Source organism: Rhinopithecus roxellana, chromosome 16 (genome assembly GCF_007565055.1).
Source record: "Rhinopithecus roxellana isolate Shanxi Qingling chromosome 16, ASM756505v1, whole genome shotgun sequence".
NCBI lineage: Eukaryota > Metazoa > Chordata > Mammalia > Primates > Cercopithecidae > Rhinopithecus > Rhinopithecus roxellana.
This window is the reverse complement of record NC_044564.1, coordinates 98472047-98486396: the sequence shown is the minus strand read 5'-3', so window position 1 is coordinate 98486396 and position 14350 is coordinate 98472047. Positions and strand designations below refer to the sequence as shown.

Genomic DNA, 14350 nt, shown 5'->3' with positions numbered 1-14350 from the left:
TCCTGGCTCTGCTAAGTTTCTGCTGTTGGGGTGTAGGGGTGACAGCTCCCCGTACCTAGCTTCCTTTCAGGTATCGACTTCACTGAGACCCAACGTTAAGCCAGACACACTCCCTCTTCCTTAACCCTGCCCCCTGTCCCCCAGGACACAGGTACCATCACCTCCATTTGTCTGACAGGGAAAGTGAGGATCGGAGAAGCATCTGTCTGGGTCAAGGTCACATACAACCAGGAAGGGCAAGAACTGGAACGAGGAGTTGCAGAAAATGCATGGGTTCCTGAGTCAGAAGCCCTGGATTCAGATCTCAGCTCCAACACTGACTAGCTGGTGAGATCTCTGGTTAATGTACTTGCTGTCTCATAGACTGCTTGAAGGAAACGACCCCTGGAAAGAGCTCTGTGTAGTCAGACCCAACCTCATCCCAGCACTCTCCCTTGCCATCATTTCCAGGGGCATCTGTCTTCGGACTCTGACTTAATTTGGAGTAGCCAGCTTTCCCTGTTTCTTCAGGTATGGAGATGGTTTTACGTACCTCTGAGGGTTTGCACAAGGATAAGAATCGCAGCACAGATCCTATCGAATAGTACGCGCTCAATCGATGCCGGTTTATATTCATTCCTGACATTTGGTTTATATTCATTCCCGACATCTCGCCAGCTATGTAACCTCAAGCAAATGACTTACTCTTTCTGGGCCTCAGTTTTCTTATCTGTAATACGGGATCACTATAGCATTAATCTCACTGGGTTGCCCTGGGGAATCAGTAGTACTCTACTGCACACAAAATATTTAGCACAGAGCTTTGCTTTGTTTTCTAGATGTTACTTTATTACTGTTCCATATTGTTGGCTGGCACCCAGGAAACTAAAAACTCAGTGTCACATAAGCAGCAATTTATGTATTTAGAGCAGTGTCCTTTTATTCCATGGAATATTATCCCAACAGAATTTTAACAGGAGGCAAAAATGTCCAGTGCTCAAATGCTTTTGGTAGAACCTGGGTTAAACAACGTTAGTTTTCTTCAGGTGGGACTTCTCAGAGCCTTTAGTATGCCAATAAGGGCTGAGAATCAATGAGGACGATAGAGCAAGTGCAGCACTTCCCATATTTTTGGCAACAGAATTCTGGCTTTTTTTTCCATGGAACCATCTCGGGTTGGGGGGGGGGGGTGGTCTGTGTTCTGAGAAGCCATACCAACGGTAGCGCCTGCAGTATTCTACATGTTTGGGCAGCACTGCTTTTCAGCTCACTTTGGTTGGGTCTGTTCATCCACCTCTTACAGAATTAATCCTTTCTTAATGTTTTTAATTTTTATTTATTTTTTTATGGCAAAAGGTTCACCCAAAGGCCATTACTGAGCTTTGCTACAAACTCTGGACACCCACATTCAGCACTATTGAATTGCTAAGACTGAGCAGGGAGGAAGCCTGTTGCAACTTTAGTATCCGACCTGGATTCAAAAGCCAATTCTGCCACTGACTCATGTGTCATCTGAAGGAAAAGGCTTAACTTCCTTGAGCCTCAATCTGCTTATTAGAAAAACGGGCCTGACACCTACCCCTTGCAAGGCTGTTAGGAAGATTACTGAGATGACACGCGCGAAGCACCAATCACAGTGCCTGGACTCTCGAGGCGGTGGGCCAACGCGTCCCTTCTCCTCCCGGCACCTCTGTGTATCTGTTCCCTCTTGTGGGGCAAGGAAGACAGTCTATTAATTCGTTCTGCAGCATTTCCTTTGTTCTAAACCCATCTCTTTCAAAACTCAAGGGCTCTCTGGTTTCTTGTGCTTGAGGCTGAGGAACGGGAAGGCAGCTGGGCTTCCCTCATTTCACACAAGAGGATTAATAGACTTTGATCAAACCCTCCTCAGCCTTTATCTTCCCAGCCTGAGAAGCCTTCATCTCTCCCATCTGTCTTCATACACCCCTCAACCCAAACTCTGCCACTTGTCTGATCATATGAGCAGGCCTACAGGACAGTTGGGTAGATCTGGGTTCCAGTACGAACTTAACACTCCTGTGTGATTTTGGCCACATCCCTTGATCTCTTAGAGCCTCCATTTTTTCAGCTCTAGAAAAGCTATTAATAGATCTCACCTATTTTCTGGAAAGACGGTATCACTTTGTTAGAGCACAGTGCATCCTAGACCATCCATTGGCCTCTCATACACTATGATGCTGCCCTCTTGCCTGAGACTCAGCTGACGGCTTTCTTTCCCCACACTCCTGAATGTGGCATCCAAGGCTCCCAATTGCTTCTCCAGCCTCAACTCTTGCTAATCCCTCCCACCGGCCACCATTCCTGTCATGGCAGCCCCTTGTTATACCTGAACACTCCCGTCTTTCTGATACAGCCAGGCGTTTGGACATGGATCTCTTTGCCTCGTGACTTTCTTCAAGGGCCACCTTCAACAACACTCATCTGTGAAGCTCTTCCTGACTATCCTGCATAGAACACGCCACTCCTTCTCCAGGCCCTTACAACCTCACATACATTCCTAATGACAAACTCATCCCCCCTGCACTGCGGTCTGTATCTGCCTCTCCACTAGGCTCACTTCTCTGGTTGTGCCACTCACCCTGGGAGAGTCTTTTCACCTCCCTCAACTGTAGTTTCTTCACTTACAAAATAGAAGTAATAATCCTTGAAGTTCAATATGGTGCCTGGGACACAAGGTGGGCACTTCAGTCAGTGCTGGTTCATTGATCCAGGCAGTTCTGAGACACCGCCCCCTGCCAGAGCCTCAGAAACAGTAACTGAGGTGGGCGTCAGCTATGAGCAAGAGCCACAGGTCTGAAGGCACAAGCCGGCACCTCAGGACACGCCATCATCCCTCCCCAGAACCCCAGACAAGCTTCATAGACAGATGCCATGTGCAGAAGGATTCACATTTATTGGTTCAAATACAGTACCTAACACTTGCTAAACATGCATTTCACACTAATTGGTCACATTTCCACAGGTAGTCAATTCACAGAACAGGGCCCATCCCTTGCCAGCTGGCAGGGTGGGAGGTAGCAAAGGGCCTGGGTAGCCTGCAGAGCCCACCAGCTATCATTTGGTCATGCAGGGTTGATGGAGTCAGGCTGGCAGGCAGCCCTTGGCCGGCCCTTTGGGGACAAGGGCTCAGGGACATCCCGTTTCCTCGATTCCTACACACTGTGGGTGGAGGTGGACCTAGGGCAGGTAACCCGGGGGTAGGCTCGTGGATGTGTGTGCCACCAGAGCCCCTAAAGGTAGTGTCTGTGGGAGTGGTGCTCCCTATGCCCTGGAGCACAGGAAGGAAATGGAGGCCTCTTCACGGGGGTGACTAGTCCCTGGCTGGGTAGGTGGGAAGGAATCCCCAGACACAGACCAGACATTACAGTGCAGCCACCAGCCCCTATGGCAGACCTGGGATGGCAACACAGACAAAAACACCAACACCCCAGGGCAGGCGGGGCTTCTTTCCCGACAGAAACAAGTAAACAGAGCAGGAGCTACAGTATTCTTTTCCCACAGGACTGCTCAGAGAGGAATCGACCAGGATGTCGCTTAAGAGGTAGTTTTTTTTTTTTCTTTTTCATGGAAATTTGAGTCAACAACATTATCATCTATTACAAGACATTTTAGAGAAAGAAAACAATGGTCATCAAAGGGCAAAGACGGCAGGGCTAGATCTGGGGACCAGCCTCCACCAGTAACACAACTTTTGTTCTTGGGCTTGGAGCAGGCTCTGACCTTACCGCCTCCCTTTGAGCCTACAGTTGATTCCTGTGCAGGCTGTGGCCCATTTAGGGCTTCAGGCCCAGAAGACGGATGCTAGATGGGGACTGGGCTAGACAGAGGGACCAGGCTTCTATGAGCGGGAAGAGGCAGGGCCACCGTGGCTCGTGTCGTAGGACAGCTAGAAGGCTTCAAGTCTCATGGTGGCCCAGGTCTGGCCAAAGCGGAAGCCCCAGCTTGCTCCAGACTTGGCAGGCTCTCTGGAGCTCCCGCCTTGGAGGAAACAGTTCAGGTATGGCTCCCAAGCCCAGAAAAAATGTTGCTGTGGCAGCCTAGAGAGGAGTTTCTGGGGATCCTATAATTAAATACACATCCCTGAGCTGTGGCCCCAGAAACCCTTGTCTCCAGGCTAACCAGTTTCCAACATGTGGTGGAATGACTGCCGTTTCTCATCCTGACACACAGATAAAACATCATTTCAGACACTGGACATAGATGCTTCAAGCCAAGCAGAAAGGGAGGATGATCAACTGCAAAGGCAGAGGGGACTGCAAGGGAACTCTCATGGACTGGGGTAGCTGGAGGCAGGGGAGTAAGAGTAGCATTTTTTTTTTTTTTTTTTTTTTTGTTAAATTTTGTTTGTTTTCGGGGGTTTTTTTTTGTTTTTTACTTTAAAAAATCAATTAAAAAATTCAAAGCTTAATAAAAGGGCTGGTCTGAAAGACTGGATTCTTAAAACAATTGCAAAAATTTCAAAAGCAACAAGGAAAAAAGATATATACCAGGGGCCCAGAGAGGAGGGCCTGGAACCACAGCTCAGCTTTCTGTCCTGCTGAGAGGACAGGGTTCCCTTAATTCGACCAACCTTGGACATGGCTTAGTCGCTGCCCACAGTGGGTTTGTCTGTCTCCATCAGTCCCATTCCCCCAGGAAATCCAAAATGAACAAACGAATGAAGGAAATGGTTAACAGAGCAACACAGCTAGCTCAGACTGAGCCCAGGATTTTAAGGATCTGGTGACGGTTGACCATGGCAGGTACTCACCTCCCTGAAAAAGGGTGGCAGGGGACAGGCAGGCTGATGTGGACTGGGTGACATTCAATGACGCCACAGAAACCCTTAGGATTCCTCATTCCTTGCTCTGGTTCTGGGGAACAGGACAGGGAGGATGCTGCCTACTTCCTCCTATCCCTGGGGGCTTGCCCACCTCTCTTGTGAGTGGGGCATAGGGGCTGGGTGTCCTCTGAGCCAGGGTGAGCCCTTTGAGAAAGATTCTGGGGAATTTCTCCAGATTAAGGGCAAGACCACCAAACCTTGCAAGGGACTCCAAAAGTCTACAAAGGCAGCCAGAGACCGTGAATAAGTTCCAAGATGCCAAACTTTTGTCTTGGGACAAGAAAACATCAAAAAGGAGAGGGAGGGAAAGGCTTGCATGTTTTAACGTAGTGCAAGGAGGTGAGATTCTCCTTTTCCATGTAGCTTTCAGAGTCGTATTTTTATGGCATAAAAATTCTCACTCAGCCGGGCGCAGTGGCTCACACCTGTAATCCCAGGACTTTGGGAGGCCAAGGCGGGTGGACCACGAGGTCAGGAGATCGAGACCATCCTGGTTAACATGGTGAAACCCCGTCTCTACTAAAAATACAAAAAAAAAAAAATTAGCCAGGCGTGGTGGTGGGCGCCTGTAGTCCCAGCAACTCGGGAGGCTGAGGCAGGAGAATGGCGTGAACCTGGGAGGCGGAGCTTGCAGTGAGCCAAGATCACGCCATGCACTCCAGCCTGGGCGACAGAGCGAGACTCTGTCTCAAAAAAACCCAAAAAAAACAAAAAACAAAAACAGAACAAAATTCTCACTCAAAGTGAGTGCTTTTGCTCGCTGGGGATCAGAGAGAGGGCAGAGAGAGAAATTAGAGAAAACATGTACAAGTTTTCTCTCCCTCCACTAGCAAAAAGGCTACCTGTTAACCAAACATTATGGGAAGAAAGCAAAAAATAAACACACCAAACCTCCCCCTCCAACCTTTCTCTGTGTCCTTCAAACCAAATTCACAAATACATCTAGTGGATGACCTAATGTCTCCACGCTGCTAGCTACACTCCTACCTTCTCCTCATAATACCTGAGTTTGCAATGCAACACATTCACTTTACCCTGTTTTAAAAAAGCCCATGTCATAAAAGGACTGGTGCAGAAGACATTAAAGATGGTCCACAGGTCAGGCTCCAGCTCGGAACACACGGCCACTTGGCTCAGAGATTCTGCAGGGCTCTCGGCAATGAATGGGCTCTTTGTTCTGTGGAATCTGCTGCAAACATTTGTAAAACTGGATTTGTACAATGGCAACTTGCAGAACCTTTCCCCTACTCCACAAATTAACAACTTGCTCTGTTCAATACTACGTTGTTGGAGAGACATGTTCTTGCCTCATCAGAGAGCAATTTCTTTTGACACCCAACACAACAGGTAAAATGTTAAATTTGAAAAGCAATTTCAAAAATAATAATTGGACGGATGGAGGCCTCAGCAAAGAACGATGCTGTACACAGGAGCTGTCTTAGAGAAAGGGTCTGTGATATGCGTCTCCTTCCTGATCTGGAGGAAAGCAGCTCAGAGTCTGACCTGTGGCCAAAGAATGTGATCTAGTTGGTTAAATAAAAAAATTCAGGGGAACAAGTATTGTGAACTTAGAAATAAACTGATACACATGAACACACAAGAATCTTCCCATTGACGTGAAAACCATGCTAGCTGGAGCTTTTCCTGAGGAACATGTCTCTTCTTTCTCAGAGTAACTGGGCAAACGGCACTGAGGAGTCACGCTCTGAGTTTCAGATCCATCAAGGGCCACAATCATCACTCTGTGGGTACCCGTAACATTTCACCAGAAAGAAACAATTACAGTCAGGCATGGACTACCCAGTACGCACACGACGTGGTGGCCTCCTGGGTAGCTTCACTAGGTTGAGTTGGGGAGAGAGCAAACAGCCTTTAACTAAATAGGCGGAAGGAGGTGCCGTGGGCCCCTCCAACCTAACCAGGCATGCAGCCAACTAAGTGGTCTGCTTGCCACACTGGCTGTGGAAGGTACCTGGGTGTAGGCAGGACAACTGCTACATTAAGGCGAAAAGGGGAAAAGCACCTGAAAGAGTTCCAAGACAGACCTGGTGTGGCGCTGGCCAAAGTCAAGAGGGTAAGGAACACGTCCTGGGATGAGGTGGGGCAGGTAGTGAGAGATCAAGGAGTCCAGGCCATGTCTGCAGAGGTAGCAGCTGGGCCATTAGGAACCTGAGGTAGTTTAAAGCCCCCCTTCCGTTCCAGGTGCTTCTGGCTCCAGCCCTCCAGGCCTTGGCTGGCCAGTCCACTGCTGAACTAAGGGGCAGTTGGGCCACTCTAGGCCTTGGGCTTTATGTTCTGGGTCCCTGAGGAAAACTGGTCTCACTCTGGAGAGAAAAGGAGAACTTGGAGAAGAACTTAGGGGCAACATTTCTGGTCAGCAGACAGGTGAATGGTCCTTCTCACTGTATTTTTTAAAAAGCCTTAAGTTTTTGGATTTAGACCTGAGGGTATGGTATAGGAAGGGGAGGGGAGAGGAACAGGAGATTTCAAAAGGGGAGTGTCTATTCTTTTTGCAGTCTGGCCTTGCCCTACTACCCTTTGAAGAAAATAAGGTGAAAGGAGAATAAATCAGTAGTGGGCACCAGGCTTCAGAATATGGCATTCTGCTCAGCTGGTTTTTCAAAGGGCCAATAGGAAGTCAAATGTGTGAGGGAGCAGGAAGGAGGAAGGTGGGCCTCAGGAGATCCAGGTAAGGAAACTAGGTACCTGGGGGCCCCAAGGGAGCTGGGAGGCGAGTCCTGTGGATCAACTGATTGCCAGGACTTTGCCTAGATGGAAAGTTCACAGTGGTAGACAGTGATGGTGGTGCGGGGGTAAGCAGGGCAGCAATGTGTGAGAAAAGAAATTTTTCTGCCCTTAGGACTTGTTGGGTGGAAGGATACCTGCCTTAAATATGGTCACTGTGCCCTACTCTCTTAATTTTCATGCTTTCCAAGGAAAGGACATGGCTCAATCTTCATCTCCTGCCCTGTTGCCGGCTCACCAACCTTGCTTAGTAAATCTCCTAATAACACTTTGCCCCTTTACAGTGTGCCCTTTTATCTGGCAATTCTGTGGCTAAAAAAGGCAATTTGCTCTCTGACAGACAAATGTATGAGTCTGCTGAGAAAATGTGGAAAAAGTAGGGATGGCCACACCCCCCATTTCCATTGAGGTAGTCATCTTTGTCAACATTATGGAAATAGTCATCTTAGCCCCATCCCACCCTCTCCCTCAAAATACAAAAGAACTATTTCTAAACAATGACAACACTGTAACATTAAACATCTTCACATTCTGTAAACTGTAAGAAAATGCATTGGCTGCATTCACACAAAAGCATGTGCATCATGTTGAAGGCCATACATTCAACTCTGTCGTGAAATAAATATATAGAAAAATGAGGTTAAAAAAACAGACAAACAAACAAAAACTCTTCTTGCTATGGAGGCAATGGGAAACTCTGCTCCACAGACTCCATCTTGGTCTCTCCGGCTTTTTCCTCCAGAGCCTGTCCTGCCCACCCAAGGCGCTGTGGTTGGCCTGAGGAGGGCGCTGGGAACAGGTCATTCCTTGCCCACACTTGTCTTGCAGGAATGCAGCACCACCTTAAAGAGGAGGGGCAGCTGCTCCAGGGGCACATTCACCATCTTTCCTGGGAACAAGGCGGGAGAAGAAGAGTTAGCAGCGGTCACTCTAGTGGACAGGCAAGTCAGCCTCCTTGGACTGCTGGAGGGAGAGTATTACCTTGCTGAGTGACTGGGGCAAGAGACGTGCCAGGAGTATCACAAAGGTCGGACACACTGTGTTAACATCCTAACATCCAGACCCCTTTGGGTCCCCCAGGGAGCCTAGCAATGGTGCCAACTCATCATCATTCTACTGCTCAGGGAATACTTACTCTGTTCTAGGTGGTTAAATGCATTAACTCATTGAATTCTCACACTATTTCTGTGTACTGCTTTTTACCCTCATTTTATAGATAAGGAATCTGAAACTGAGAGGTAGTCTGAGAAAATTCTGTCCTGTTTTCTTCACCCCCTCAAGCCCCAGTAGATTTTCTAAGTAATATTCTATAAAATATTGCACTTCGGAATGGTTTAATAGGTTAATAAAAGTACTAGGGGAAAAAGGAGTGGGGGTAAAAGGCCAAATACATTTGAGAAACTCAGGGTTAAAAGAGCTTTACAGATTTCTTGATTGAAGGGCTTCTCAGAGCATTCAGTGTGCTAGTATAATTTGTAAATACCTAAGGCTGTGTTTCTTCTCCCAAACAGTACCTCTGAGTGACCTGGGGAGCTGTTTGAAAACACGGATTGATCTCCAGACTCCACCCCATTCCAATTAAACCAAAATCTCTCCAGGTGCAACTCAAACATTGATTTTTTTTTTCTTTTAAGTTTTCCAGGTGATTGGAAGTGTCGCCAAGGCTGAGGACTCAGTTCTATGGAGGAGAGTGGTGTGTAATTGTTGACTTCCTTTTACTTCACAGAGTACCTGCTTAATATCTCATGTGGTAAACTCTAGCTTAGAAAATACTGAGACAGACTGTCAAAATATTGCCAAAATTCCAATAGCTTAGGCCCAGATCACATTTGCTAGACTGCTTTGTGGCCCAAGAAGTAGAAAAAAAATTCCCTTGTCAGATTGAAATATTTTTCCTTTAAAATTGTATTGCTTTCTCTAGAATTTTTATGTTGAATTAACAAACTGTACTGCTGAATTGTATAGGAAGAATCCTGGTCTACAGGTCACATTTCTGAGCTGTCCCTCAGTATGTGCTGGACAGCCAGAACAGGAATATTTACTACATGAAGCAAAGCAACAAGCAAAAAAGCCAGGATTTTATATTGAAACAGACCTATTTAAATGTCAGGAAGCTCAGAAGGGGTCAAGACCACATAAAAACATACATACATACACACACACCCCCCAATACATAAAATTCCTCTGCAAATACAGGATTTTAAACTTTATTTTTCCTATTCTTATTTTATCTTAATGTTTTAAGAGATGAGGTCTCACTATGTTGCCCAGGCTGGTCTTTACTCCTAGCCTCAACTGATCCTCTTTCCCCAGCCTCCTGAGTAGCTGGAATTATAGGCATGAGCCACTGTGCCTAGCTAAAGATACCACTTTAAATAAATGATCCCTCAAAGCTCATGGGCAATTCTGTGAAATGAAGGTAATCTTAAAAACTGAGATATAATTCATGTATCATAAAATTCATTTAAAGTACACAATTCAAGAAATTAAGTTAATTTGAGATACTCTGAGCCTCTGTTTCCTCATCCATAGAATGGCTATAATATCACCAACCACCAGCAGAGACTGGTGTGAGATTAAATGATATAAGGCCACAAAGTACCCTGCACATCATAAGAGCTCAGGAAATTAACTTCTCTTCTCTAGGGAAAATGCAAGCTTCTCATTATAACAGACCTTTTTTGAGGGCAAGGGTGAGAACTCTTTCATGCAGCTGGTGATGGGCTGGAATGGGCACCTGAAAACACTGCTTGCCTCATTCCCTTCACAAGCTAAGAGAAGCAAGGAAGGGTTGGAAGCCCAAGACCCAGAATGTTACCTGCAATATATCGAATCTCAGGTAAGCACATCATGAGATCAGGAAAGCGGTTTGGCTGATGTGTGTATTTATATTCAGTAAAATCCTGGCAAATGTACCAGTATCGTTTGTTCAACTGTTCCAGCTGTGAGGCACTGGTCAGACCCCTGATATCTGTGGGAAAAAAAAAAAAACATATAGGCATGGGCATTCTAATGTGGAAGAAACACCAGCTCAAATATGTGCATCTTTCAACTAAGTTACTAAACACTGACACAACAGCGGATCTTCTCTGATAGGGAGGAACTAAGCTCTGCATAAGGGAAGAGAAATAAGAGAGAGACGAAAAAACTACAGAGGACAGTAAGCAGACAGAGCCCCTCGAGGGCTAGGGCTTCTCTCAACTTCATACCAAACTCCCAAAACAACCAGAGAATACGAGAAAATACTAAACAAATGACTGAATAACCTACCTTTCCAAATTAATCCTTTACAATATCTTTAAATTTACCCTTTGCTGGAACCAATCAGAAACCCTGCTGATACCTACACATTCAGGTTTGTCACACACACACACACACACACACACACCCTCCTGTGCGCTTCTGTTCTTAATCTTCTTCCTGGGCTGTCCCTCCATTTTTTTTAGATAGGGTCTCACTCTGTCACCTAGGCTGGAGTGCAGTGGTACGATCAACAGCTCACTGCAGCCTTGACTTCCTGGCTCAATAGATGATCCCACCTCAGCCTCCTGAGAAGCTAGGACTACAGGTGTGTGCCACCATGCTCAACTAATTTTTTAAATTTTCTGTAGAGATGGGTCTTACTATGTTGCCTGGCTTGGTCTCAAACTCCTGGGCTCAAGTGATCCTCCTACCTTGGCCTCTCCAAGTGTTGGGATTACAGGCCTGAGCCACTGTGTCTGGCCCCTCCATTTTTTCTAAATAGATTTCTCTCTCTCTATATATATATAGAGAGAGGGAGCTATATATGTGTATATATATAAATCTTACCCATCCATATAGTGAGCTATATATGTCTATATATAAATCTTACCCACCCTTTGAGGCTCAGCTCAGATTTCTCCTCCTTCAAGAAGTTGCTACTGTTCTCCCCCCATCTGAGGCACAAGTAATATGTCAAGTGCCATCAGAATGTATACTTCTTGAGGCCAGAGACCTGGAGTCTAAGTTTTTTCAATGTCTTTAATGCTCAGCACAGGGCTTGGCCTAAGGGAGACATGCAGAACACCAGATAAATGCATGAATGGTGTAGAAGTAGGAAGAGGTTTGGCCAATGTAGGGTGAGAGTAGGCCAAGAGAAGCGGAGCTCTGGACTGGAAACAGGACACAGGACGAAGGCATTTGCAATGCCACAGGCAGCAGAACAACCCAGTGCCACTATGGGAGCAGAGTACACATTAGCTACTTTGCAAAAAAGAGAATACAACCCTCCTCCCTATACTGGTTTTACCAGCAGCTGCCAAGTGCCCCTTTCAGATAATATTCCACATAAATCACATCTGGCATTCCTTTTTTTTTTTTGAGACGGAGTCTCGCTCTGTCACCCACGCTGGAGTGTAGTGGCCAGATCTCGGCTCACTGCAAGCTCCACCTCCCAGGTTCACGCCATTCGCCTGCCTCAGCCTCCTCAGTAGCTGGGATTACAGGCGCGAGCCACTGTGCCCAGCCAATTTTTGTATTTTTAATAGAGACGGGGTTTCGCCATGTTAGCCAGAATGGTCTTGATCTCCTGACCTTGTGATCCACCCACCTCGGCCTCCCAAAGTGCTAGGATTACAGGCGTGAGCCACCGCGCCTGGCCCAGCATTCTTTTAATTAAAAGTCATGCTTGATATGCGTGTGTGTGTGTGTGTGTGTTTGTGCACCCCTGCTCTGCCCTGAAGGGGCTGTCAGAACCACTGCCAGCCTGTTACAGAGGCCTTATCTCCAATAGTTTCATCAGTCACTCTGCTCTTCTTCAGTCACTGGTAAACTTGGTACATATTTAAAATGACGCATGTACTGTCCTTGGTGTCTGTGTGCAAATGCATTAAAACTGACTAAACAAAGCGAATCCTCTTCCTTCCTCTATGAGTTATAGAGATTGTGGCATTTCAGTTTGGAGAAAAAAAAAAAATCCAAAGCATTCCCGCATTCCCTGTACTATAAAGGGTCAGGGTGATGACAAGGGGGTGCACAAGTCTTCCTGGATTGAAACCTAGATGGTGTGATGGATTCTGCGTGATAGTCCTGAGGGTAAGGAGGGGTGAAACAGGAGGGCAAATCAAATGTCACTGACCCCCCCTGGCCCCTGCAAAGGTCCCTTTTCCCACCCCAGCCACTCACCTTGATTTAGGAAGTTAATTGCTTTCATGCAAGCATACTCCTCGTTGCTGACCTTTAGCTGATGGAACTTGTGATAGAGGTAGATGAGCCGCTCGATCACCTCCATCCCTTCATCACTAAATCTGGGGAACAGACATAGGTGTTAACAGTTGGTTGTGATACCAGTAGGGGCCAGGAAAGGGCAGCCAAAGAGCTCCTACAGCTCCTTCAACAGGCTGAGCTTGGGGGAAATGGGATCCAAAGCCATTTGGGAAGTACAGGCAGATCCATGCTTTGTCTACAGGCCAATGTAGCTCATGCAAGCTGCTTCTCCCAAGGTCAGGTAGAGTCAATCTAGGTTCAAATCCAGCTCCATCACACACAAGCTATGAGATCTTGGCAAGGTCATCTGACCCCCCTATGCTTTGAGGTCCTCCTCTGCAAAATGATAATGCTTGCATTCTTTGGCTAACAAGGGCCAAAGAAGGTCTGGGATATAAATGTGGAGAAATACAACATTATTAAGATACAGCTATTGTTGAGATGAGTCTCTGGTATCAATGGCAGCTGCCATGGTGACTCTATGTGAGACTCTGCCACACTGCAAAAAAAGCTGCTGATTGTATTTGCTTATGTTAACTGCTTCCAGCAGAGCTGAGGTTATGCATAGCGAATTTTTTTTTTTTTTTTTGAGATGGAGTCTCGCTCTGTCACCCAGGCTGGAGTGCAATGGCGCGATCTCGGCTCACTGCAACCTCCGCCTCCTAGGTTCAAACGATTCTCCTCCCTCAGCCTCCCGAGTAGCTGGGATTATAGGCACGTGCCACCACACCCAGCTAATTTTTTTGTATTTTTAGTAGAGACGGGGTTTCACCATGTTAGCCAGGGTGGTCTTGATCTCCTGACCTCATGATCCGCCTGTCTTGGCCTCCCAAAGTGCTGGGATTACAGGCGTGAGCCACCGCGCCCAGCCTGCATAGTGAAAATTTTTATTGGCATCCCTGACTTTAGCAGGAGGGAGGAAAATGTTAACTGAATTTCCATATCACGCCATCCTCTGTGCTGGGCACTTTGTGAGCATTATCACATTTAATTCTCTCAACCCTATGAGCTGGGTAAGATAATCATCACCACTGTACAGATGAGCAACTGAAGTTCAAAGAAGGGAGGGGTCTGGTCCACAAATACACAGTTAATTGGTGACAGAGTAGGAATTTGGAACCTGAACCCAAGGCCTTGATTTTTCTAATATCTAAGGTGGTATATCCTAGCAGAGGGGGCTCAAAGGCCCCATGCTCCTTTCTTTGGGTCTAGGAGTGAGCTCTCTGGGGAAAGACCAAGTTTTAGGCAACAGAGCCCCAGGCTAGGCCAGCCCAGGGGATTAATGTTTTGGGTATACTTCATACCAGAGATGGAGATACCATCAAACCAAGGAGGCAAACACTTAACCAGGAAGCAGGAGTTTATAAAAGATGAGGTCAAGTCTGGCCTGAGTCATTCTAGGAGTGGCCTGGCTAGTGGGCAGTGGGTCCCAGATGGGCCTCAGATACAGCTCAGTCACAAAGAGAAGCAGCTTAGCTTCAGGCCTGCTTCCTGGTGACATCTTCAGATCTGCACACTACAGCCCTGTGCCAGGCCAAGAAGGCCCTATCTGGGTAG

At 46.8% G+C, this 14350-nt stretch overlaps 1 protein-coding gene across 2 annotated transcripts in view; it reads right to left on the bottom strand.

The window, feature by feature from the left end:
• Positions 1–2869: 2869 nt before the first annotated feature.
• Positions 2870–14350, bottom strand: part of NR6A1 (nuclear receptor subfamily 6 group A member 1) — a 266623-nt gene continuing 255142 nt past the window's right edge. For both annotated transcript variants that reach the window (XM_030919982.1, XM_030919983.1), the window contains exons 9-11: positions 12713–12834; positions 10386–10538; positions 2870–8456 (exon numbers count right to left, since the gene is read on the bottom strand). In XM_030919982.1, coding sequence (XP_030775842.1) covers positions 8368–8456; positions 10386–10538; positions 12713–12834 — 364 coding nt within the window. In that variant the 3' untranslated portion in view covers positions 2870–8367. The remainder of the gene's footprint in view (positions 8457–10385; positions 10539–12712; positions 12835–14350) is intronic.